Below are 23223 nucleotides of genomic sequence, written 5' to 3' on the forward strand. Positions count from 1 at the left end.
CGTTTCATACAGGGCGTCAGTTTGTGTCTCAAAAGGGAAATGTCTAATTTAGTGATTGTGAAAGTTATTCAGCACTATAACTATAAAATGGGTGTGGTTTCTCAAGGTGTTGGTCGACGTAGTCGGGTAGCAGAAGAAGAACTCGTTGACGCTAGCTTCTATATTTCAAAAGGTGTTTATTTACAGAAACAGCATCAATACAACAGACAAGCCGACATTGCCTGGGAGCTCCTCTATGGTCAGATCTGGAGTCACCCCCTTCTTAGTTTTACAACAGTTTTTATAGTTAGTTCCAACGGCCTTCACAAAAGGGTAATCCCCTTTGCCTGTCGTTTGATCTCTTCTAACATTTACCAGATGTTGAGGCCCCAGAGTGTCAGGATACTGGTCGATAAAGAGATACCTCACCGGGTACCAGAGAATTCACCCAATAGCTAACTATATCTTTGCAAATCACTGTTTGTTCAGTATGAAGGGGGTTTAGAGATTCGTGCAGGAATTCATAAAATCACACAAAGCTGAATTATTTTGTCCACCAATGGTAAAGCGAACTGATGATTAACGAATAAACAAAACTTTGAAGATCGATTATAAAGGGTAAAAACCAAGAATAGCTAACAAAAGTTGGATCCTTGGGAAGCCAAACCTAACTCTTAAATGCGCTTGAAATGGACCGAACTGGTGATGATCAACAGGTAAAAGTGAAACGAGGCCCAGCTGAAGCTTTGTCTAACGCTTTTACCGAGCCTAGATAAGGTGATCTCTTCTACGATCAGATTTTTTTTGGGCCATTTCCTTTCTCTCAATACATTTTTTGTACATTTGGGAGCGCTGATGCACCAAGTTTTGTGACTTTTCATCAACGTTCACTGGGTGAAAAATAGGGGGGTTGGCTTCGCACAGCCTTACTGAACTAATAGGCCTCTCGCTAGCTTGTGGCGCTGGGGGCTAATAATAACGGACTAAAAATCAATTTTAAGAATATTTTAGTTTGTTATTTTACAAACATTATTACTATAGTAAATGTTTATTTTGTTCACATTTTGATTTATTGGCTGTTTGCCAAACTAACACATTTGGAACAGTTAAGTGAGTGTACGTGAGAAAAGATGATCCATTTGTGCTGGCTTCATTTACTATAGTGTTAAAATGAAAAAGTAAACTCTTTTAAACTCACTTTAGGTCTCTCAGGCACAGTTATCTTGAGACAACATCCGTAGCTGTTACTCAGGTCCGTTCTGATAATTCCTTCATGCAATTTGTATTATTTTCATTAAAATGAGCAATGCAATGGGGCCAGCTTCTACACTGAGTGTATTTAAAAAATGAGCTGGTTATCTCATCTGTAACGGTCTTAACATGGCCAGCTCTAAAATAAATTGACCAAGCAGAGGTTTTGCTGAAACTTAAAGCTTTTGAAGAATTTTCTTTATATAGAATATGGCCATACAGGCATCTGAGAGAGGCCCAAAGGGAACCCGGATATCCACGGGGACCAGGTTGGTGACCCCTGAATTAGAGTGATATTTCACTAAATTATGAAATACAGTACATATGAAGGGAGTGTCTACCGAAACTGCCATGTTATTTTGTGCCGTGCTATTTGACCGTGCCGCGGCTCTGCAGCCACGGCCACATAAAACAGGCTTTAATCTTTACCAGTGGAGCATTATGGATTGGTAGTTTGGACTAGTTGTATCAGTCTCAGAGCCCTCTTTCACACTTGCCTGTGTGCTTGTCCTTATGTAACTCTCTGCATGTTTCTGTGTTACAGATTGGGATCGTTGGTCGCACAGGAGCAGGAAAGTCCTCGCTGACCCTGGGATTGTTTAGGATTCTGGAAGCAGCAAATGGCAGGATCTGCATCGATGGAACTGACATCTCACTCATAGGCCTCCACGATCTGAGATCCAGATTAACCATCATCCCACAGGTAGGGAAAGCTTTTCAATTAAACTGGGCCTCTGTTACACTGCATATTACTGATATGATACAGCTAGAGTTTTCAATGTACTTTCAGTTCAACCTGAACAAAGTCAAGTAAATGCGATCCTACTCAAACCATGTCATTATTTCGTTTATGTACAAAACAACACAATAAGAACACAGTTTCTCTAACAGTCAGCCTTGTGAATAATGAGCACTTTGACATGGAGTGAAAAAATGCTACGCTTTTCTTTCTTTTTTGACATTTTTATATATATATATATATACAGCAGACTTCTGGGTATGACATCCACTCGCTACGCTGCTGCCTAAACAAATTTTGAAAATCCCTGTTTTACTCACTCAAAATCCCTGTTTTACTCAAATTCCAAGAAATGATGCGCTCGTGTTGAGTTCTGCAGCGGTTGGCTCAGCTTGTGCACTTTCTCCCGTGCCTTCTGACTGTGACATCTTTGCAGAATACTATCAGTAGTAGTGCACCAGGTTTGCAATACAGGACATGAGCACTGTTGTCCGCTCTGTTTTCGGAAGAGAAGTGACAGGAGGCTCCGCCTTTATTATTTGAACAGAACGTAACCTTACGCCGAACAATATAGTGCCAACATATGCGGTGGTACACATCGCTCTCTAACACCCCCACTCGATGGTGCCACTCACATTTCAATTAACATCAGTTACCAAACATATAATCACAAAACTTTTCAATGTTTGCTCTTGTAGCAGATTTTGTGAACACATCTGCGACCATGTTCTCAGTACCCAGTCTGCATCAGAGAATGCCATTACTTGTACACAAGGAGTATTTTACCCTGCAACACATCAGACCTGATAAAGTGGTATTTAATGTCTACATTTTTGTTCCACTAGCGGTTTACAGGGTTCCTCGCAAGACGTATAGTCCCTTGGTTGTCCTCGAAAACCTTTGTTGTTGGCTCAAAGATAGGATCCATGTCCCTCAAAATTTGTGTGAGGTAAAGTGCTTCTTGAATAGTAGCGGCTAGCGTCACATATTCTGCTTCACACGTTGACAGTGCAACAGTTTGCTGCTTCATTGTTTTCCACGAAACAATCGCACCGTTCTGGTTCAGACTGTAGCGTAGCCTGTAATGCTCTTTCTGTCCTCTAGGTCGTTGGCCCAGTCTGCATCAGAGAATCCCATTACTTGAAGTTTAGTGTCACATTTGTGGTAACACAACTCATAGTCCTTTGTCCCTTGTAGGTACCTGTACACATGCATTAAAGCGGTCATGTGTTGCTCTCTAGGATCAGACAGATATTGTGACAATCTGCTCACTGGCTGCTCAACATACGCTTGTATTTTCTTTGATCAGTTTGACCCCTTCTGGAGTCAAATCACACTTTATTTCACTAGGAGTTGTTCTGGATTTGTAATCAGACATTCCAAACCTTTCCAGAATTTTGGTAATGTATCTGGTCTGGTTCATTTTGATAGAACCCTTTTTTTGTGTGAAATCAATCCCTTAGAAATGGGTAAGTTGTCCGAGGTCTTTTCAGTTCCTCTTTGACCTGGGCAAGACACTTAATCCAACTCGCCCCCCAGTGTCTGCGTATATCTGGGGTGTGAATGTGTGTGTGAATGGGTGACTGGTTCCTTGATGTAAAAGCGCTTTGAGTACCTTGACGGTAGAAAAGCGCTATATAAATGTGACCATTTATATCATCAACCCAACAGAATTACCTTTTCATTTTCAGACAGTTTTGTGTAAATACAGTGGTCTGCCTGACATTGCTCAAAGTTCTTCTCAAGCAAGAAATTGTGAAGCATAATGTTCCAATTTCTGCCCAATTGTTTAAGCCCATAGATTGGTTTATGCAATTTACACACCAGTTGTGCACCATTTTTTGGTTTAGCCTGAAAACCTTCTGTTCCATGTATATTTTGCAGTCAATAGGTGCATGCAAGTAAGCTGCTTTAACGTCCATTTGATGTAGTTTCAAATCATGCTGTGCTGCCAGCTGCATCAGTACACGTAGGGAAGTCAAATTAGCAGTGGGTGAGAATGTCTCTGAATAGTCCAGTCCCTCCACCTGACTGTATCCTTTTGCCACATACCTGGCTTTGTATGTTTCATTTCCCCGGTCATCTTCTTTGAGAGCATAAACCCACCTTCGCCCCACTGTCTGTCTACCCTCTGGTAACAGTACAAGTGAGAAGGTGTCATTTTCTTTAAATGTCTCCATTTCATCTCTCATTGCCTTTTTCCAGTTGTCAGCCATTGGTGATGCCAGAGCCTCTTTAAAGGTTTGTGGCAGCCCAACTGTAGCTCGGTAACAGTAGTCGATAGTTAACTCACTGCTCTGCAGTGTACATTCTTAGTCATCCAAGTACTTTGGTTTCTTTCTAATTCTACCTGTAAGTGGAGTCTGTGTATCAGTCTTTGCGTCACTGTCTGGGTTAGAAACTTGTTCGTTGTTTGTTTGTTTGTTGAGTCACTTCAGTTGGTGCCGTTATCCACTCAATGTAGTGGTCCTCTGCTTGGTCCATGTCAGTCTGTGTCTGACTCTCAGTCACTTATTTTGTTATGAAGTGGACCAACCTGTGTTTTTGAACTTTGTTTGTCTCTATCAGATAAGCCGGTGAATTACCTGTTTTGTTCATACATGACACAATCTGAACCAAACTTTAATGTTTAACAAATCTGGTCTCTTGCCAGTGAAGAGGAAATAAGATGTCTCCCCTGTACAGTAACACCTGTTTCTTATGATGGCTGCAGTTCTAGCCACATAGGGCCATAGCTCGTTTGGTAGTCCTGATTCTATCAACAGGCAGTGCACCATTTCAAACAGTGTACGCCAGTTCCGCTCTGCTGTCCCATTCTGATGGGGAGAGTAGGGTGCTGACCTCTTATGCTTAATAGTTGTCCAACAGTAGTGACTGATACTCCTCAGCAACAAACTCTGTCCCATTGTCTGATCTCAGGTGTTTCACTTTACCGTAAGGTGCTGTGTCTGCCAGGAACTGTTTTGTAGCTTCTACTGCCTTGTTTTTCTTTTTAAGGAAAGACACATAAATTGCACCAGAAAAATCATCAGTGAAAGTGATTGCATATCTGTACACTTCAGGTGACTCTGTGGCTATAGGCCCATCAAGGTCTGCATGTACGAGCTCTAAAGGGGCTTTGGCTCTTACCTCTGCCTCTCTGTTTCTGCTCTGGGTGAATGTTCCCTGCAGACATGTCTCACACTGGTTAGGTTTGCATTTCTATCTTTGATTTTCATGCCATCTACAACTGTTTCACCATAGTTGCAATGACACATTTTCTCATGTTTTCAGATCAAAACATGCATTGCAAGAATCATTACAGCTCTTTTCCCTTTACCTTCATGTCACATGTGGTACTATCAGGAAGGATCATTTTGTTGTTATTCATCTCAAAGTTGAACTCTGCTCCTTTTGAAGCTGCTGCCTCCACAGAAAGGATGTTCTGTAGGTATCCAGGTGTTGCCCTAAATGTATGATATCCATAGTATATAAATGTGTGCTCTTACACTGAAACTGCCCTGCACCGGAAGTTCTGTTCATTAAAGTGTGTTCTGATTCAGTCAGAAACGCTAATGAAGTCTCCTGTTTTTCCTCCACAAAAAGTGTTGTCACGGTGTTACCGTCCCTACAATGATCCGACCAACACCAGGGATCAAAAGCGCATTGGTAAGCTTGACACTGACCACTCCCGCCTCTGCTGTCAGCAAGTTTGATCTGGGCGTCCCTCTTCTTCAGCTGCCAGTGATCCGTGATCCATCTGCCAGCTGCATGACATGGTTCTTGGGGCAGAATGTCTCGTCAAATCTGGTGAAAGCTCCCTCGTTGGTGATGATGTGGGCAGAGAAACCGCTGTCCACAAGTAGTCCCTCTGGCTGGACATTGTGAGGTTGCCATTCTGTCGCCTTGGGTACGATAGTCTCCTCTTCTGTTCCCTGGTTGTCTCTAGCGCGAGAACTGTACTGCCTGTCTTTTATGGCGGCCACCTTGCTGTTGTTTGGTGTAGCAGGAGCCCTGAAGTCTCGTTGTGCTTTCTTCTCTTTCTATCTACAGTCTCTTGCTTTATTCCCAACTTTATCACAAATAAAGCATTCCCCTTTGAAGTATTTCTTCTCCTTGTTGTCTTTAAACTTTAGTTCAGCAGCTCTGTAGTTTGCAGTCATCACCTCGTCTGCCCGTGGTCTGCTGCGGTAGCGAAGAGAGCTCTCAAAGCTCCTCAGCCTGGCTTTGAACTCGTTGAAGGTTAAAACTTCTCATGTCTGAGTGACATGCACAGAAAATTGATTGTATCTGTGAGTCCTTTTAACACCATAGATACCAAGAGTGCATCACTGAGGGTCTCTTTAGCTCTGTTTAGTGCGGCCACTATCTTCTCAACACGTGCTAGATAGTCTGCTAGCTCTTCCCCATTAGCCTTTAGCACATTGGTTAGCTCTGTGTAAAGCTCCACGATCCGCGGCTTTTCTTCTGGCTCATAATTTTCCATCGTCTGGCACCTCATACAGGATTAGCAAAAGTGTCTTATCATCCAAACACCCACACATTTCTCCGTATGCCAGTTCATTTTTCCTACCAGCCTCCACTGCTTCTTGTGGGTTAGCCGCTGCCACTTCCTGACCTAGGATAAAGTCTTTGAGGCCAATTGTTTTCAAGTACGCTAAAAATCTTGCCTTCCAGATGTGATAGCGGGCTTCGTCTCCGTCAAACCTCGGCGGCAGTCCTCGTCCGTGTATCGCTGTACCTGTTGAGTTCATTGCAGCTTGTTCGCTCAGCTTGATTGTGACATCTTTGCAAAATACTATCAGTAGTAGTACACCAGGTTTGCAATACAGGACATGAGACACGTGTCATCGGAAGCCGTACTGTCCGGAAGAGAAGTGACAGAAGGCTACGCCTTTATTATTTGAACAGAACGTAACCTTACGGCGAACAATATAGTGCCAACATATGCGGTGGTACACATCGCTCTCTAACAGCAAGCGATGACCAAACCAGGAAAACAAAAGACTGGTAACGCTACAGGAAGTAAAAAAAAAAAAGCTGACGGTCCACAGCTCTGGTGGAAAACAGCCCGTCTCACAAGCTAACAGGGCTAACAGGGCTAACATGGCTAGCAGGCCCGAGGCTAACATGGCTAGCTGATGTAGCTGCTGAAAGCCCGCTCCTCACTGATAAACAAAGCTCTGTCCCCGAAGTGGGGTCTCCAAGCTCTTGCGATGCATGAAATTAAAAGTGAAATGCAGCATGACATGGCGGCCCTGAGGGCAGAAATGAGAGAAGCACTATTTATGGCATAGATAGTAGATTAGTAGATAGTAGATATAAAGGAACAAACAGAGCCAGGTGTAGATAGAGCATGCATGGATGAAGCTAAGAAGCGTATTTCAGACAATACGGAAAAGCTGCACTCTATGAGGGCCAAGATGGAGGCGCTGCAGGCCAAGGTGATGACGCTGCAGACGGAGAACAATTATATATAAAAATAAGATCCTGGATTTAGAGTCCAGATCACGTAGACCTAACCTCAAGCTTGTGGGGGTCTCTGAAGGAGAGTAGGGAGAAGATACTGATACTTTTGGAGAAGCTTCTTGACGGCTCTGCATTAAAGTCCCTCCCATCATAATCGCCTGGTTAAACCAAGACCAGCATCTGATAAACCACGAGGTTTGATTCTGAGGTTTTTTAATGATCGTGTGAAGGAACGTGTCATGAAGACTGCAAAAGTTAAAGAAGACCTCCAGTACAAAGGCAAGCATGTCATCTTTGCCCCTGATATTCCATACAAGGTTCGTCAACAACGAAGAAAGTTTCACCACATCTGTGAGGAGCCCAGGAAGAGAAAACTGAGACATGGGTTCTCATTTCTGGTGACTCTTCTGGTGAATTTCGATGGTAAAAGGCACATGCTCAGAGCACCAGGAGAAGCAGAGGCAATCTTAAGTAGGATGCAATGCACAGAGAAATTAACAATACAAAGAATGAAGCCACCAGCATAGGGTATGTGAGTTCGGGTTGTAGTCACATGGTGAAACATTTCTGTTTCTGTTGACGGGACTGATGACATGATTTATTTGTTTTTAACATCAGACTTTATGCCCCATGTTGGCTGACTGCTTTAGTACATAAACTAAACTAAATCTGTGACAAAATACATCTACTCATTCATGTGCCAAATGTGGGGGTTTGGATTAGTGAGAAATTGGAAAATACTTATCGAGGGCAGCAGGGGGACGTGGTGAGCCAGGGAAGTTATATATCCGGTTGTTTCTGAGGATTGGTGTCAGGAGTGCCTGGGGAGTTTTTTTTTTTTGTGGGGGTGGCTTAATTAGGATTGCATTTTCCCCTTACTATCTTTCTTTGATCGGGTTTTGGGTTCAATCCCTGTTTCCAGCATAAACCCTTTTGTTTTATTTTTTACCCTTTCAGTGGTTTTGTGTTCTTATGGTTCTCGTGAATGTTTGTTGTTTCCGAGCAGAGAAATTAAAAATATTCAAAAGTTATCAGTAAGATCAATACAATCAACCAATCAAGGCATCAGAAGTGTTACAAGTAGCATCCTTCAACTTGAATGGCACTGAACACAATCAAACGAACAGAAATCTTAACAAAAATGAAAAAAATAAAGAATAGACATTGTATATTTACAAGAGACTCATTCGAATGTCACTGAACATTAAAAACTAACAAAATTCTGTTGTAAGAAATCCTATTATTCATCATACAAATGCAAACGGGGAGTTGCTATATTGGGGAGTTGCTCTATTGATATACCAAATAGTTTTTTAACAGAGTTTTGAATGTAAGAGGGCAGATACTGGTTAAAGCAAGCATTAATGGAAAGATTTTCACTCTTTTGAATGTTTATGCTCCACCAGGGAGTGATATCACTTTCTTTGCTGATGTCATGGACCTGATTGTAAACCACTCTGAGGAAATCCTAATTTGTGGCAGTGATTGGAATCTTTGCATTCTGCCTACATTGGAGAATATAGAATTGATTGACATTTGGCCAGAAATGGAATTGCGATAGAATTGTAATGGAATTTGGAAACAGAACATAGAACGAAGGGTGTTTCTATCCCTTATGTCTCAGGACTGTCGGAAAAACTGCAAATGATTTTTATACAATATGAAATTCCTGTTTATTTTAAACCAGGCAACACTCTAAGACTGGTTCTCCCTAAGGACAAGATGCCGACCCAAAAACAGAGCAATGTAGTTTATTCTATCCAATGCAGTGAAGAAAAGTGTGAAGAGCGTTACATAGTGAGACTAAACAGTCTCTGCACAAGAGGCTTTATCAGCACAGAAGACATGCAAATTCAGGACCATAGAGCACCGTGCATCTCCATCTTAAAGCAACAAACCACTCTATCGAAGACAGTGAGATGAAGATTCTAAGCAAGGAGAAAAAATGGTTTGAAAGAGGAGTTAAAGAGACAATCTTGGTTAAAAAAAGGAAAAAAAGTCCTCAAATAGAAACAGTGATTTAAGATTCAACCTTGGGCAGGGCCTACTCAGAGTTCCAGGTCTTGATTGATTCGCAGATTGAGAATGACTCTCGGATGAGTGTCGAATCTTTTTCTCCAAGATGAGCCCGATGAGGGTGGTGTCGTCCGCAAACTTGATCAGTTTTACGGAGTCGTGGCTGGAGGTGGAGCAGTTTGTGTACTGGGAGAAGAGCAGGGGAGAAAGTACACAGCCCTGTGGTGCTCCTGTGCTGATAGGCCGTGTGTCTGAGACATTCTTCCCCAGCCGCATGCACTGCCTCCGTTCCATCAGGAAGTCAGTGATCCACCTGCAGGTGGAGTCGGTTACGTTGAGCTGGGAGAGCTTGTCCTGGAGCAGAGCAGGGAGAATGGTGTTGAATGCCGAGCTGAAGTCCACAAACAAGATCCTGACGTAGGTTCGTACGTTAGGAGGTGTTAAAAATGCCAGTGAAGACAGGGGCCAGCTCGCCTGCGCAGTGTCTTAAGGTGGCTGGGGTGACACCGTCTGGTCCAGCAGCCTTTCGCTGGTTGGATTTGCGGAATGGTCTGCACACATCCTGTTCCTGGACTGTGAGAGGGGTGGGGGAGGTGGGGGGGACCGGGGCTGGGATGACAGAGGTGGCCACAATGGGGGAGGGGGTGTCAAATCTGCAGTCGAAAGAATTTAGTTGTTGCGCCAGTTTTATATCGTCCACAGCAGGGGGGGGGCTTGTAGTTGGTGAGAAGCCGGAGCCCACTCCACACAGAGGCGGGTTGTTGTTTGAGAACTGCTGCCTCAGACGCATACTGTAACGGGCTCTAGCTCACGATACATCCCTGCTGAACCCGTACTTTGCCTGTTTGTAGCGCTCGCTATCGCTGACCCTGTGTGCTGCCTCTTTCTGCTGCCTCAACTGTCTCAGTTCAAGTGTGAACCAGGGTTTGTCATTGTTGAAAGTGACTTTGGTGTGAGATGGTCTAATGCTGTCCTCACAGAATCGAATGTATGATGTCACAGTGTCCGTGTATTCATCTAAACTGTCTGTGGCAGCTCTGAAGACCTCCCAGTCTGTAATGTCCAAACACACGTAGCTCCTCCTCCACTGCCTTGTTGGTCCACCTCTTAGAAGTCCTCACTATAGGTTTGGAGAGCTTTAGCCTCTGTCTGTATATGGGGATCAGATGAACCATGATGTGGTCTGATGCTGCCAGTGCGGCTCGGGGCACATAACGGAAGGCGTTATTGATTGTTGTGTAACAGTGATCCAGCGTGTTCTGCTCTCTGGTCGGGACTTTAATAAACTGTCTGTACTTTCTAGTTCATGGCTGAGATTCCCCTTGTTAAAATCGCCCAGGATTATACATAAGGAGTCCGGGAAGGAGTTTTCAACGCTCCGTACCTGCTCCGCGAGAGCGCGCTCTTCCTCCTGCGTGCACATGCTCGGCGGGATGTAAACAGCAGCTAGGATAAACAAGGCAAACTCCCTTGGACTGTAGAATGGTTTGCAGTTAACGAAGAGATATTCCAGGTCGGGAGAGCCGTGGCGTCCAAAGCGTCCAGTTTACATTCAAAGTCTATGTAAACGCGAGTCGAACGACTCGACGACGCGTTTCCCACGGCGCGATTACTGTGTTTTTGCGGTGCGATTCCTGCGTTTTCGGCGCTCTCGACGCTTTGGATGCGCGTCCGAGGGTCGAGAGCGTGCAAAGCGTCGACGCCGAGATGTTCAGCTTTGTCCAACTTTCTGCGGCAGATGTGTGGTGGTGGACAACCGCTTAGCTTGTGGAGAAGTTATATTCCTTCAGTTTTAATTGTTTAGCTCCTGAAGTCCTGAAGTCAGTTAAGTTATGTTAGTTTATTTATTTGAGACAGGGATAGTGCACAACATACATTAACCTTCAGGAGGAGAGATGCATTGTACCAGGTTGGAACTAATTTCCACCTGTTCCTGGGCAGGTGGTTGTTATTAAGTCCCACTGAGGGGAGGAGGCTGTTGTACATGTTCTGAGTGGAAGGGAAAACCTACGCACACATGGGGAGAACATGCAAACTCCTCACATAAAGACCCTATCGGTAATCCATCCCAGGACCTTCTTGCTGTGAAGCGAGGGCACTAACCACTGTACCCTGTCATGTTAATTCTTTATTACACTCCGCAGTGAGACCTGACCTGTGGTTTAGAACTCATAGTTCTAATGATAAAAATCTTACGTATCTGTCAGAAATTAATGACTATATATTAGAAATGTTTTGCAGGCCGGATTAGAATGTCCGGGGAGCCAGCTGTTTAAAGGTGCCATAACATGCTTTTTTTCACGTTTCGTAGTCTATCCTAAGTGTATAATTGATAATAATAAGGGTTGTGCAAAACCCTTAACATAATAGTTCAGAAATATCACCCAGACCTTGGACCCTTCACCAACCTGGAAATGCAAACGGCTTGGTTTGATATTCGCCCCCACCCTTGTGAAGAGCCATCTGGCTCCCCCGCCCAACCCGTGACGTAGTCTCAGCGTGTGTGTGCCCCGCCCAACCCGTGACGTAGTCTCAGCGTGTGTGTGCCCCGCCCAACCCGTGACGTAGTCTCAGCGTGTGCGTCCCACAGCTGTCTGCGGCGCTCCGCGCGGGTGAGTGAGAAATGATAGAACTTCAGATCAACACTACTTTGAGACTAAATAAAACTGGCATTAATTCTACAGCGTGCGCAAAACAGATATATCTATAGATCTATATATACATATATATATATATATATATATAGGGCGAGGGCGAGGGGGGATGATGACGCGTGCTTGCCCTTATGACGCGGTCTTGCACCCACCGCCCGTCAGTTTGGAGATTCACGGAAAGGAGATAGTCTGTAATATAGCTAAACACTGCGGGAATCAATCAAAAAAACACTCTGGGACATATATGAAGCACAAATAGCAATGTAAGAAGGTTAAAAGCTCTGAAAAGTCGATTTTGCATGTTATGGGACCTTTAAGAAGATTGTTTTATTTGTTTAGTCTGGTGGCCAACCTGCTGGCCAATGCCTGACCTTGTCGGTTCTCAGAAGGTAAGCATACAGGGCCTAGTTGCTCTGAGCCTTCCGCATGCCACCGTGGGGTGGAATTGCCATTACGAGCACTTACGCGCTTGTCATTCCCCATCCCTACGTCCTGCTGGGGCTCGGGCCTAATGATATTAATTTTTTCAAATATCATAAACTATACTGTACATTCTCGCTCACACTTTCCTACGTCATGGTCTGAGTCCCTGGTCACTGACGGGTACTTTTGTTAATTTTGAGTGGGCCCTGCCCACTTTGTGTAATGTTCAATTGTCACTGTCGTCATGCTCATGTAAAGCGCTCGTTTAGTGCGCATTCCATGCACACTTTCGCACGGGCTTCGCCCGTTTACAACAGCAATTTTCCTACTACTAATTAGTATACACGGGACGTGCATAAGTGGAGGAGTGCGTTAGTAAGTGTTTGGAAGCGGGCAAGCGCCTCACGCTTGATTTTGTGCGCACTTTCGCAGCCGTGCTTTGCACGGCCTTACGGAACTAATAGGCCTCTCGCCAGCTTGTGGCGCTCGGGCCTAATGATATTAATAATAATAATAATAATAAATCAACCATTGTAAGAGCACATTTTAAAAATCCCTTTGGAATTGACAAATTTCAATAAAAGATAATTTATCAAAAGAAAATAAATTGTCACATCAACCGACAGGCAGTTAATAGACAGTGTTTGTGAGGGTGATGCCTCTTGTTGTCTGTGTTCTTCTGAGCCCAGGACCCTGTGCTCTTCTCCGGGACCCTCCGGATGAACCTGGACCCCTACGAGACCTGCTCTGACTCTAAGCTGTGGGACGTCCTGCAGCTATCACACCTCAGCGCCTTTGTGTCTGCCCTGCCCCACAAGCTGGATCACATGTGCAGCGAAGGTGGAGAAAACCTCAGGTGAGCCGTGAGAGAACCTCAGGTGAGCAAAGAGAGATAACCTCAGGTGAGCCGTGAGAGAACCTCAGGTGAGCAAAGAGAGTGAACCTTGGGTGAGCCGTGAGAGAACCTCAGGTGAGCAAAGAGAGTGAACCTTGGGTGAGCCGTGAGAGAACCTCAGGTGAGCAAAGAGAGAGAACCTCGGATGAGCCGTGAGAGAACCTCAGGTGAGCAAAGAGAGAGAACCTCAAGTGAGCCGTGAGAGAACCTCAGGTGAGTAAAGAGAGAGAACCTTGGGTGAGCAGAGCAAGAACCTCAGGTGAGCAGAGCGAGAAACTCGGGTAAGCAAAGAGAGAGAATCTCAGGTGAGCAGAGAGAGAACCACGGATGAGCAGTGAGAGAACCTCGGGTGAGCAGTGAGAGGGAACCTCAGGTGAGGAAATTGAGAGAACCTTGGGTGAGCAGAGAGAGTACCTCGGGTGAGCAAAGACAGAGAATCTCAGGTGAGCAGAGAGAGAACCTCGGGTGAGCAGTGAGAGAGAACCACGGATGAGCAGTGAGAGAGAACCTCAGGTGAGCAGAGAGAGTACCACAGGTGAGTAGAGCGAGAACCTTAGGTAAGCAACGAGTGAGAACCTCGGGTAAACAAAGAGAGAGTAACTTGCCTGATGCATATTTTGTGTCATTTATCACATGTTTGTGTAGTGTGGGACAGCGGCAGCTCCTATGCTTGGCCAGGGCCCTGCTCAGGGAGAGTCGGGTGCTGGTTCTGGATGAGGCCACGGCAGCAGTGGACCTGGAAACTGATCAGCTCATTCAGTCCACCATTCGCACGCACTTCAGGGACTGCAGCGTTCTGACCATCGCCCACCGCCTCAACACCATCCTGGACTACAGCAGGTCCGGCCTTCTCTACCTCACACATAAAAACACATACATGTTCAGTCCAGTCCAGTCAATGGAACTAGGTAACGGTGGTGAAAAGCTTTCTAAGAGATCTAGATTTGTCAAATATATGAATACCATGATAGTAACACCTAGATACTCATTGGAACTCTCTTGTGAAGTACTGACACAACACATTGATAGGATTGAATTTGAGCTTTCCTAGATAGTTTCTATGGTATTAAATAAAATAATATTCTCTGTCAAAAATGACATTCTATTGTCTTTTTAAAAAAATATGATTGTGGTACTGAAATCGATATTGAGTCTTTTTCCTTAGTTAGATATCAGTTATCGGTTAGTGTGCTATTGAAAGTCTTTGTCTCCTGTGTTGTCTGATGGACGAGTGGTTATGGCACAGCAAACGTGCAGCCGCCCCGTGTTGTGAGTTTGAATCTTGACTCCGACAGTTTACTGCATGTCCTCCCTTCTCTCTCATCCCCATTTCACACTGTTCTTTCCTGTCAAATAAAGCCTACGGGCAAAAGAAATCTTTAAAAAAGAAAATTCAAGGATTTCCCCTCATAGCAGTATCAGTCAATATAGACATTTTAAACTATATTTGGCACATATTATTTCTTACAAATTCCTCCGGGCTGTGTGTGCCATGTGACATTCCCAGTTTGTCTTCAGTGACCTTATTTGTCTTTTTGAAAAGACTGTTGCGTGCTTGTTTATGAAAGAAAGAGCAAGAATCAAAAAGAGTTAGAATGAATGAAATGTTTAATCCCTGCCATGTACAATACTAACACAGATAAACAGAGCGCTTACCTAAAATGTCCCTATCGATTGTGACGGCGTCTTACACGGGCGTAGTCCGGACGCGCCCTGTCCCTGTGCGCTCAAACAATTTATACATTTTCATATGGGGCGTGATATGAAGGTTGACGCCTTCTCTCAGTATTTTTCCATTCGCTGTTCCATCGCACAGATATGTCCTTGGGTCTGCAGCTTTCTCCTTATATAGGAATGTGGTCTGTGTGAGGCCAGTTTCAGCACAAATCTAGAGTTAATGTAGTTGGTATTCCCCTATTATATCAAAGTACAGTTTTAATACAAATAAGTAAAGTTAATATTTGGTATTCCCTTCAAGACCCATGAGTGAAAATGGAAATAGCTTTAGGCTTAACATTTGACTATGTTTACACAATCATGGAACAAATTATTTTATATCCAAGATTAATCTTTACAAAACTGAATTTAATGGATTTTAAAATTGTTGATGTTTGCTAATAGTAGTGCTGGCTGGCCTCACCAACAAGACAGAAGTTTTTTTTTCTTGTTTTTTTTTTTTTTTTTTAAGAGAATTAACATAAAACACAGAACAGAAAAAAAACAGAGAGCAAAACTTGAGAATAAAGAATAATTAAAGCCGCGGTAGCGGCGATGATGACCGCCTTCCCGCGCGACTGCCTTTTGTTTATAAGAGTTTTGTTTACGCTGAGCAAAATAATATGTCTGTTTGCCGTAACCCGACCGACCCGCTATGAAACTTTCAATTATTTCGCCGACTCACCGACCAGTCTGTCCTGAGCCACCGTGTTGAATATTTTTATAACGCTTGTTAACTTGACTTTCATCTCAAAGGACTGATAACGCACCGCGTAACACATGCGCGTTATCATTTTCAGTCCTCCACATGCGGGCAACAGAGCACGCTCAAAAGTCGTCATATTGCCTTTAACAAGATGGTTTACCCTTGTCAGTGCCACTGGCATGTCCAGAGTAATGCCAGGCTCTGTCAGGGTGTGAAATTTGACTCACGCAAATGCATTCTGGGATTGAAACACACCCAGTAGCGTCATCACAACAAACACGGCGGTGCCCGTGTCCCCCGCATGTTCCCCCGCTCGCCTTCACTACCAAAATAAAGGATAACGGCGTACAAAAGGTCGATTGAAATATCTTAAAATCGTGAGATTTAGTCTCCCGATCGGGTTGATAGAGACGTTTTCCGTCATTGACTGTTGAAGCCTGACCCCTGGTGGTCACTCCGAGTCAAAAAATGACAAAATTTGGATCTTTTTTTTTGCCTTCAAAGTGAAAAAAATAAGAATTTGCCTACCGACCGAGCCAGATGAAAAATGTTGTCTCGGGTTACAGCAAACAGACAATTTATTTGGGGTAGCCTTATAAAAGTTCTTCTATTAAGAGGGTTTTTTAAGCTTCCTATAAGTTATCTGTCCTTTTCCTCTGTATCTACCTGCGTTGCAACAATGAAATTTCCCCATGTGTGGACTATAAAGGAATATCTTATCTTCCCGCGCGACCGCCTTCCCGCGCGACCGCCTGCTGCGTTTTGCGGCAGACCAAACCAAGCTCAGTAATTCACCGTTGATGATTGTGTAGTTTGTGATTCAAATAGTAGTTTGTCCAGACAAATTGCAAGATTGTGCTGAACGCAGACCTGAGCAGGGAGAAAGAGAGAGAGCCTCAGTGACCCGTGACTTTTCATTCATGTCAAAAATACCGGAGTTGTGGCAGGAATAATCAACTCTAAAGAATAAAGTCTAAAGAATAAAGCCTAAAGAATAAAGTCTAAATAATAAAGCAATAAAGTCTAAAGAATAATAATGCTAATGCTAATGCTAAGACCGCGGTACGAGAGCGTTAGCTCAAAATAAAAGAGGAAGAGGAAGCGTTTTATTCGAGTTCAGGCCGAGCCGCTCGCGTGTGTGACTATTCCTCAATGTTCAGAGGGTCGTGGCAAAATGACCATGAATAATAATAATAATAATAATAATAATTAAAGCCGCGGCAGCGGTGATGATGGGTCTCGCCACCCGCGCGACCGCCTTCCCACGCGACTGCGACCGTGTTTGGATCGCGATTGCCCGACACTGCATTCTCTTAGACTTTATTCTTTTATTTTTTAGACTTTATTCTTTAGACTTTATTCTTTAAACCCCCTCCTCCCTGTACCGCCGTCACCTAGCAACAGAGACCCGCCGCTAATCCTGATGCTAACGCTAATGGAAATGTTCCATCAAAATAGAAGAGGATGAGGAAATGAAGGCATTCATTGCGCCTCTGCTGGCCAATTATGAAAATACACAATATCTGCAATGCACTTTTTTCATGGCGTCTCGAGGAGAATATAATCCATGAGTTTCAAACAAATCAGACAATGTTGAGTTTTTCACACAATGGGTAGGGGGCGCTATAGAGTACATTTGTTACATGGTATTTATTTCCAATCAGACATAAAAACACATTAGTGAGTGAAATATGAGCTCCGTAGATTAATTCTATTTGGCGTGACTTGTCCTTGAAAAAACAGGAAATTAAGCCTTTTTTGTTTATCATAGAGCGATGCTGCTGCACGTCCCGGTGCATGTTCGACAACGAGGAACGGTTATTTACTACTGACAGCCAACACATCAGAAAGACTATGCAACAATGTTTGGACTACTGAGATCAATGGATTCCCACGAGCGTAATATTGGAGTCTGTTAGGTGGTACTCTACGTCGTTCTGAACGTTTAACAGTAGTGTCAGGCAAGTCAGTGTCAGGCAAGTCAGTGTCACGCAAGTCAGTGTCAGGCAAGTCAGTGTCAGGCTTTGGTGGCTCTACTAGAGTGACTACATCTGGAGGACCTTCATCGGTGGAATCGATTGAACTTCCTTCAGAATCAGGTAAGCTAGTGCTTTCAGGTAGATGCTCTTCATTTACAGGTTCAGTTCCAAGGGGTTCTGGTAAAGTTTTTTCTACTTCCAACTCCAAAGTTGTGTGACTGCACTTAGAGGGACTTGATCCGTGTTGGGTGTCAACCTCAACGGGCAGTGTCCTTTGGTTATCAATGAGTAAAACATTAGCGTGATGTTTGTCTACGGTGAAGTGCATAGTTGGTGGACTGACATAGGAGATCCAATTACCATGGAGCGGAGTTTGCGAGATCGTCAATGTTTTTATGCTGTCGAGTTATGGGTCTACGGACCGGTGAGTGCTCCAGTGATTATCACTGTCTGTGAGAAGACTGCATGGAAGAAGCAGGTCTCTATGTAAAGTCCGTGCAGGTCCATCATAACTTTCAGGTTTGACTTTGTACACTGGAAGTTCTCCAGCTCGATGGACGACAACATAAACTCCTTGTTCCCATTTATCAGACAGTTTGTGCTTTCCTCTAAGGCGTACATTTCTCACCAGGACTCGGTCCCCTGGCACCAGTGCAGATGGAATCACACAACGATCAAACCGTGCTTTGTTTCTGCCTGCAGATTTTGAAGCGTTGTCAGAGGCAATTTTGAAACTTTCTTCCAATCTTGATTTCAGTGATTTGACATACTGCAAGTCAGTTTTGTGCTTGGTCTCACGCACAGGAAGATTGAATGCCAAGTCCACAGGGAGGCGAGGTGTTCTCCCGAACATCAGCTCGTATGGGGTGAAACCGGTAACCTCGTTCCTGGTGCAGTTGTATGCGTGAACCAGTGGTTTTACATATTCCTTCCATTTTGTTTTCTGTTTTGTTTCCAGTGTTCCCAACATTGCAAGTAGTGTTCGGTTGAATCGTTCAACTGGGTTTCCTCGTGGGTGGTACGGCGTTGTTCTACTCTTGAGAATACCAGCAACTTCGCATAATTCTGTAATTAGTTTAGACTCAAAATCTGCCCCCTGGTCTGTGTGGATTCGCTCGGGGATGCCATAATGAATAATGAAATTCTCCCACAAACATTTGGCTACAGTCTTTGCTTTTTGGTTAGGTGTGGGGATGGCAAATGCAAATTTTGTGAAATGATCAGTCAAGACCAAAATGTCACGGGTGTTGCTGGTGTCAGGCTCAAGACTCAGGAAATCCATACACAAAAGTTCAAGCGGACGTGTTGCTTTAATGTTGACAAGTGGAGCAGCTCTTTCAGGCAGTGCTTTCCGACGGACACAACGACCGCAATTTTTGATCTTGTGCTCCACATCTGCTGCCATTTTCGGCCAATAAAATCTTGTTCGTACCAGGTCAAGGGTACGTTCAATCCCCATGTGACCCATGTCATCATGAAGATTTTTCAGAACCACTGGACGCAGTTCTTCAGGGAGAATAAGTTGATACGAAATATTTTCATTATCTCGCCTCTTCCTGTACAACACTCCGTCCATCAGCTCCATCCTTGACCATTCTCTTAACAAGAGTGGCAGTTCAGGGAGTTCAGCCCTTGCGGTTGGCGGAGGCTTTTCACCCGTTTCGAGCTGATGGATTAACTCTCGGATGCATGGGTCAGCGTGTTGCTTTTCTTTAACATCGAAGGCAGGAATGACTGGCAAATGGTGTATACCTCCAGAGCAATAATCGTCCGGAATAGTGTCAGCTGTGACGGACATTGACTCCACATAAGTGAACCCTTGGTCATGTGTAGAGCGGACATAATGGCCTTGGCATATGGCATTCACAATGTCTTCTGAAATCACTTCAAAGTCAGCGGCATGTCGAGTTATGAATTGATTTACAATCTCATGGTCTTGCAGGATGTCGTCACTTGAAGAACAATGAGGACGTCTGGAGAGAGCATGTGCGTCTTTGTTCTGTGTTCCAGCCCGGTATTGGATTTTGAAGGAATAGGTAGACAAAGCAGCCAACCAACGATGTCCTGTAGCGTCCAGTTTAGCAGTGGTGAGGAGGTAGGTGAGGGGGTTGCTGTCAGTAACCACTGTAAAGTTTGATCCATAAAGATAATCCTGAAATTTTTCCGTTACACTCACACAAGAAATTCTAGTTTATGTGCGGGGTAACGGCTTTCACTTTGCGACAGTCCACGGCTGGCGTAGGCTATGGCCCGAAGCTTCCCCTCCTGCTCCTGGTACAACGCTGCTCCCAGTCCCGTCACACTAGCATCCGTATGGAGAATGTACGGATGAGTTGGATTTGCAAAACCAAGCACTGGAGCAGTGGTCAGCTTTACGATGAGTGCGTCGAAAGCGTCGTGGCATTGGCTAGTCCCCCTTTCCCCGAATGGCTGGTTCGGACTATACAGTGATGATTGTGGTCTAGAGTTCTTTGACTTGCGAGCTGGTGGGTATCCACGAGTCAAGTCATTTAGTGGTTTGGCAATGACGGCGTAGTCTCGTATGAATCGGCGATAGTATCCGGCAAAACCCAGAAATGATCTTAACTGCTTAAGTGTCGTGGGAATTGGCCAGGTTTTTATGGCTTTGATCTTTTTTGGGTCTGTTTCCACACCATTTTCAGATACTATATGTCCCAGATATCGGACAGATGTCTGGAAAAAAAAAAAAGTCTGTTTGTCCTCCTCATCCATCTCTATCTGGTAGTATCCACTCTTTAGATCCAGCACGGAGAACCATTTTTACCCAGTGAGGGCAGAAAATGATTCTTCAAGATTTGGTAAAGCATATGCATCTTTAATGGTTTGAAGGTTCAATTTGCGATAGTCTATGCATAACTGTACATATCATTTTTCTTCCTCACCACCACTACAGGAGACGAGAAAGGAGAAGTAGATTCCTGTATGACTCCGGCCTCAAGAAGGTCACGTAGATGGCGTCAGACAGCTTCGATATCCTGTGGGTGAATTGGCCGGGCACGCTGCTTCGCCGGTGTGGAGTCGTGAAGTGGGATCTTATGGTTTACAGTAGTGGTACATCCAAAATCTAACTCATGTTGAGAAAATACCTCCGAAACAGTGTTTAATCTCTCTGTGATCCTCTCTTTCCATTCAGCTGAAAGAGGCGAATCTCCAAAGTTGATGTTTAATTTGGATGATGGAGTTTTAGAATGGGTTGTCACCTGATGTTCGGTTAAAATGCAATGATAGTCCTCTAAATCAGCGATCACACTCAGTGGGGGGATAAAAGTGTCCCATTCGGATTCATTTGAAATTACTACCGGAACCTTAAATGGAGGTAGAGCTGGAAGCATGATGAGACAGCTGCTGACGTATATTCCACCAGGCAGAGCAGAGGCAGGATGTTGCAAAAAGGCACTGTGGCTGGGTGGTGGAGAAGAGACTTTAGCAGAGCCCTCGATGACGATGGTGCGACCCGCCGGAACGCACACTGGTGCCTTGTTGTTAAGTCTCACAACGCCTATTTTGCCATAGTCCTTGCATTGCTGTAACAGCTGTAATGTCTTTAAAACCGCTCTGTAACCCTGGGCATTCGGCTGGAATGCTGAATGACAGCACTGTCCATATAGTGTCTCTAGTGTGTTCATGCCGATGAGGATAGGAGTTGCGATGTGTGGGCTTGCATCCGGAACAACTAATGAAAGTGTTGAAACAACTTTCTTTTCGCCCACAAAGTCTTTAGAAAACTCAACGGAGAGCTCTATGTACCCAAGGTGGCTGGATCGGTTGTTCGTAGAGGTGTTTATTGTAAAAGGATGCAGATACTGTGGTCACCTGTGACCCTGTGTCGAGCAGGCACTTATGGGTTTGACCAGCAATACTGACCTCTGCAGTGCATCGCAATCCAACAAGCCCACAGGGAATTTTTGGTAATAACCCCGGACCAGTTTGCTGTGAATTAACACTATGAATATTCCTTTTCTTTGCAGGACAGTGGGGGTTCTGCACAGCTCCTGTATGTCCCTCCACAGGAGCTGAGATTAGTTTAAATGTCCATTGGTTGCCTGATGGCACCGCTGCCATTTCTGTTTCCTCTCATTAAACTGTTTACGTTTTGTATTTACAAGCTCTTCATTTGGTCGATTCTCACACTGTGGTCGGATATGTCCATCTTCACTACATCGGAAACAAAATCCAGGCTTGGGGCTTGGAGACGATGAATAAGATGTAGTCCGAGCAGGTCTGGAATTTTGACATGACTGCTGGACTCTTGGAGTAAATGAGTGGTGGTTCGACTGGGTAACCCGGGAAGCAGTCAGCGCAGCCAGTTGCTGTTGTACCTCAGCCATTTGCTTGGTGAGCGTCGACAGGGCAGCAGAAACATCACTTCCTTCGACGGCGAACTGTGCTTGAGTAGCGACACGTCTTGATGTCCCAAGATGTTGTTTCATCCTCTGCACCTTACTTGCTTCCTCAATAGTAACAACAGCTCCGCAAAAGAAGGTGGGTTTGATTTCCGCTGTTTTAGTTGGAGCTCAGAAATGAGGTTATTATCCCAGCACCCCCTGCAGAATTGGCTCAGCAGGTGCCTGTTGACGTCCCTTGGTTTTACTCCTCCCCGCTTTACAGCAAGACTAAGTGCTACTTGCAGTCGCTGTAAATAGACGGATGGCTTCTCACCAGAATCTTGCAAAGTATCCATAAACTTTATGTAAAGTTCTTCCCCATCTTGTACAGTTCCAAAGGCAGAATCTAAATGTTGAATAAATATTTCCGCAGGCAAATCTGCACCGAGATGTTTCAAAAGGTCCACAGCAGGCGGCAGTAGGCTGTCAAGGATCTGCCGTGTTCTTTGCATTTCAGATGCAGCAGGGTCTTTCAAGATAATATCCACACTCGAACGCCATGCGTCGTAATCCACTTCATGCTGTGGTCGGGGGGTTCTTCCGGAAAACATTCGTAATCTGTGTGAAGAACGCACATCGTCACTTTTCACAATGTGTTCCACCAAATACCTCTGTATTCCAGGTGGATTCAAATCCGCAGGAGACATGGTGATTGTGGGGTGTCTTTGTCCCATTCCAGCTGCAGCAGGTGTGGTAACCAGTTCAGAATCAGCAGCCATTTTGTATTGTGGTGGTGTTGAGGGATCAGCCATTTTGAATTCTGTGGGGTGTTCAGGTTTAACAGTGCGCATCTCAGCAACTGCTTCATTTATTTGGGTCATTCATTCTTGTAAAACGTCAGTAAAGTCCTGGCCAGACAATTTTGCCACTTCTTTTAAGTCAGCTAAATAAGTCCGTGTCTTATCACAACCTACATTAGCTGCAAAAAATCTTGGATAAACTCTCCACACAATATTCATTTTCCTCTGGTTTAAACGTGTAAGGCAGAATAGGTGTTAACAACTCAAACGC

At 44.4% G+C, this 23223-nt stretch overlaps 1 protein-coding gene across 1 annotated transcript in view; it reads left to right on the forward strand.

The window, feature by feature from the left end:
• LOC140378270 (multidrug resistance-associated protein 1-like) overlaps positions 1-23223 on the forward strand; it is a 180000-nt gene that overhangs the window by 139698 nt on the left and 17079 nt on the right. Inside the window, exons 21-23 of the mRNA XM_072464033.1 lie at positions 1775-1933; positions 13200-13366; positions 14051-14245. Coding sequence (XP_072320134.1) covers positions 1775-1933; positions 13200-13366; positions 14051-14245 — 521 coding nt within the window. The remainder of the gene's footprint in view (positions 1-1774; positions 1934-13199; positions 13367-14050; positions 14246-23223) is intronic.

This window comes from Eucyclogobius newberryi, unplaced genomic scaffold (assembly GCF_026437365.1).
Source record: "Eucyclogobius newberryi isolate DKJ021-1_F unplaced genomic scaffold, fEucNew1.0.hap1 SCAF_4, whole genome shotgun sequence".
NCBI lineage: Eukaryota > Metazoa > Chordata > Actinopteri > Gobiiformes > Gobiidae > Eucyclogobius > Eucyclogobius newberryi.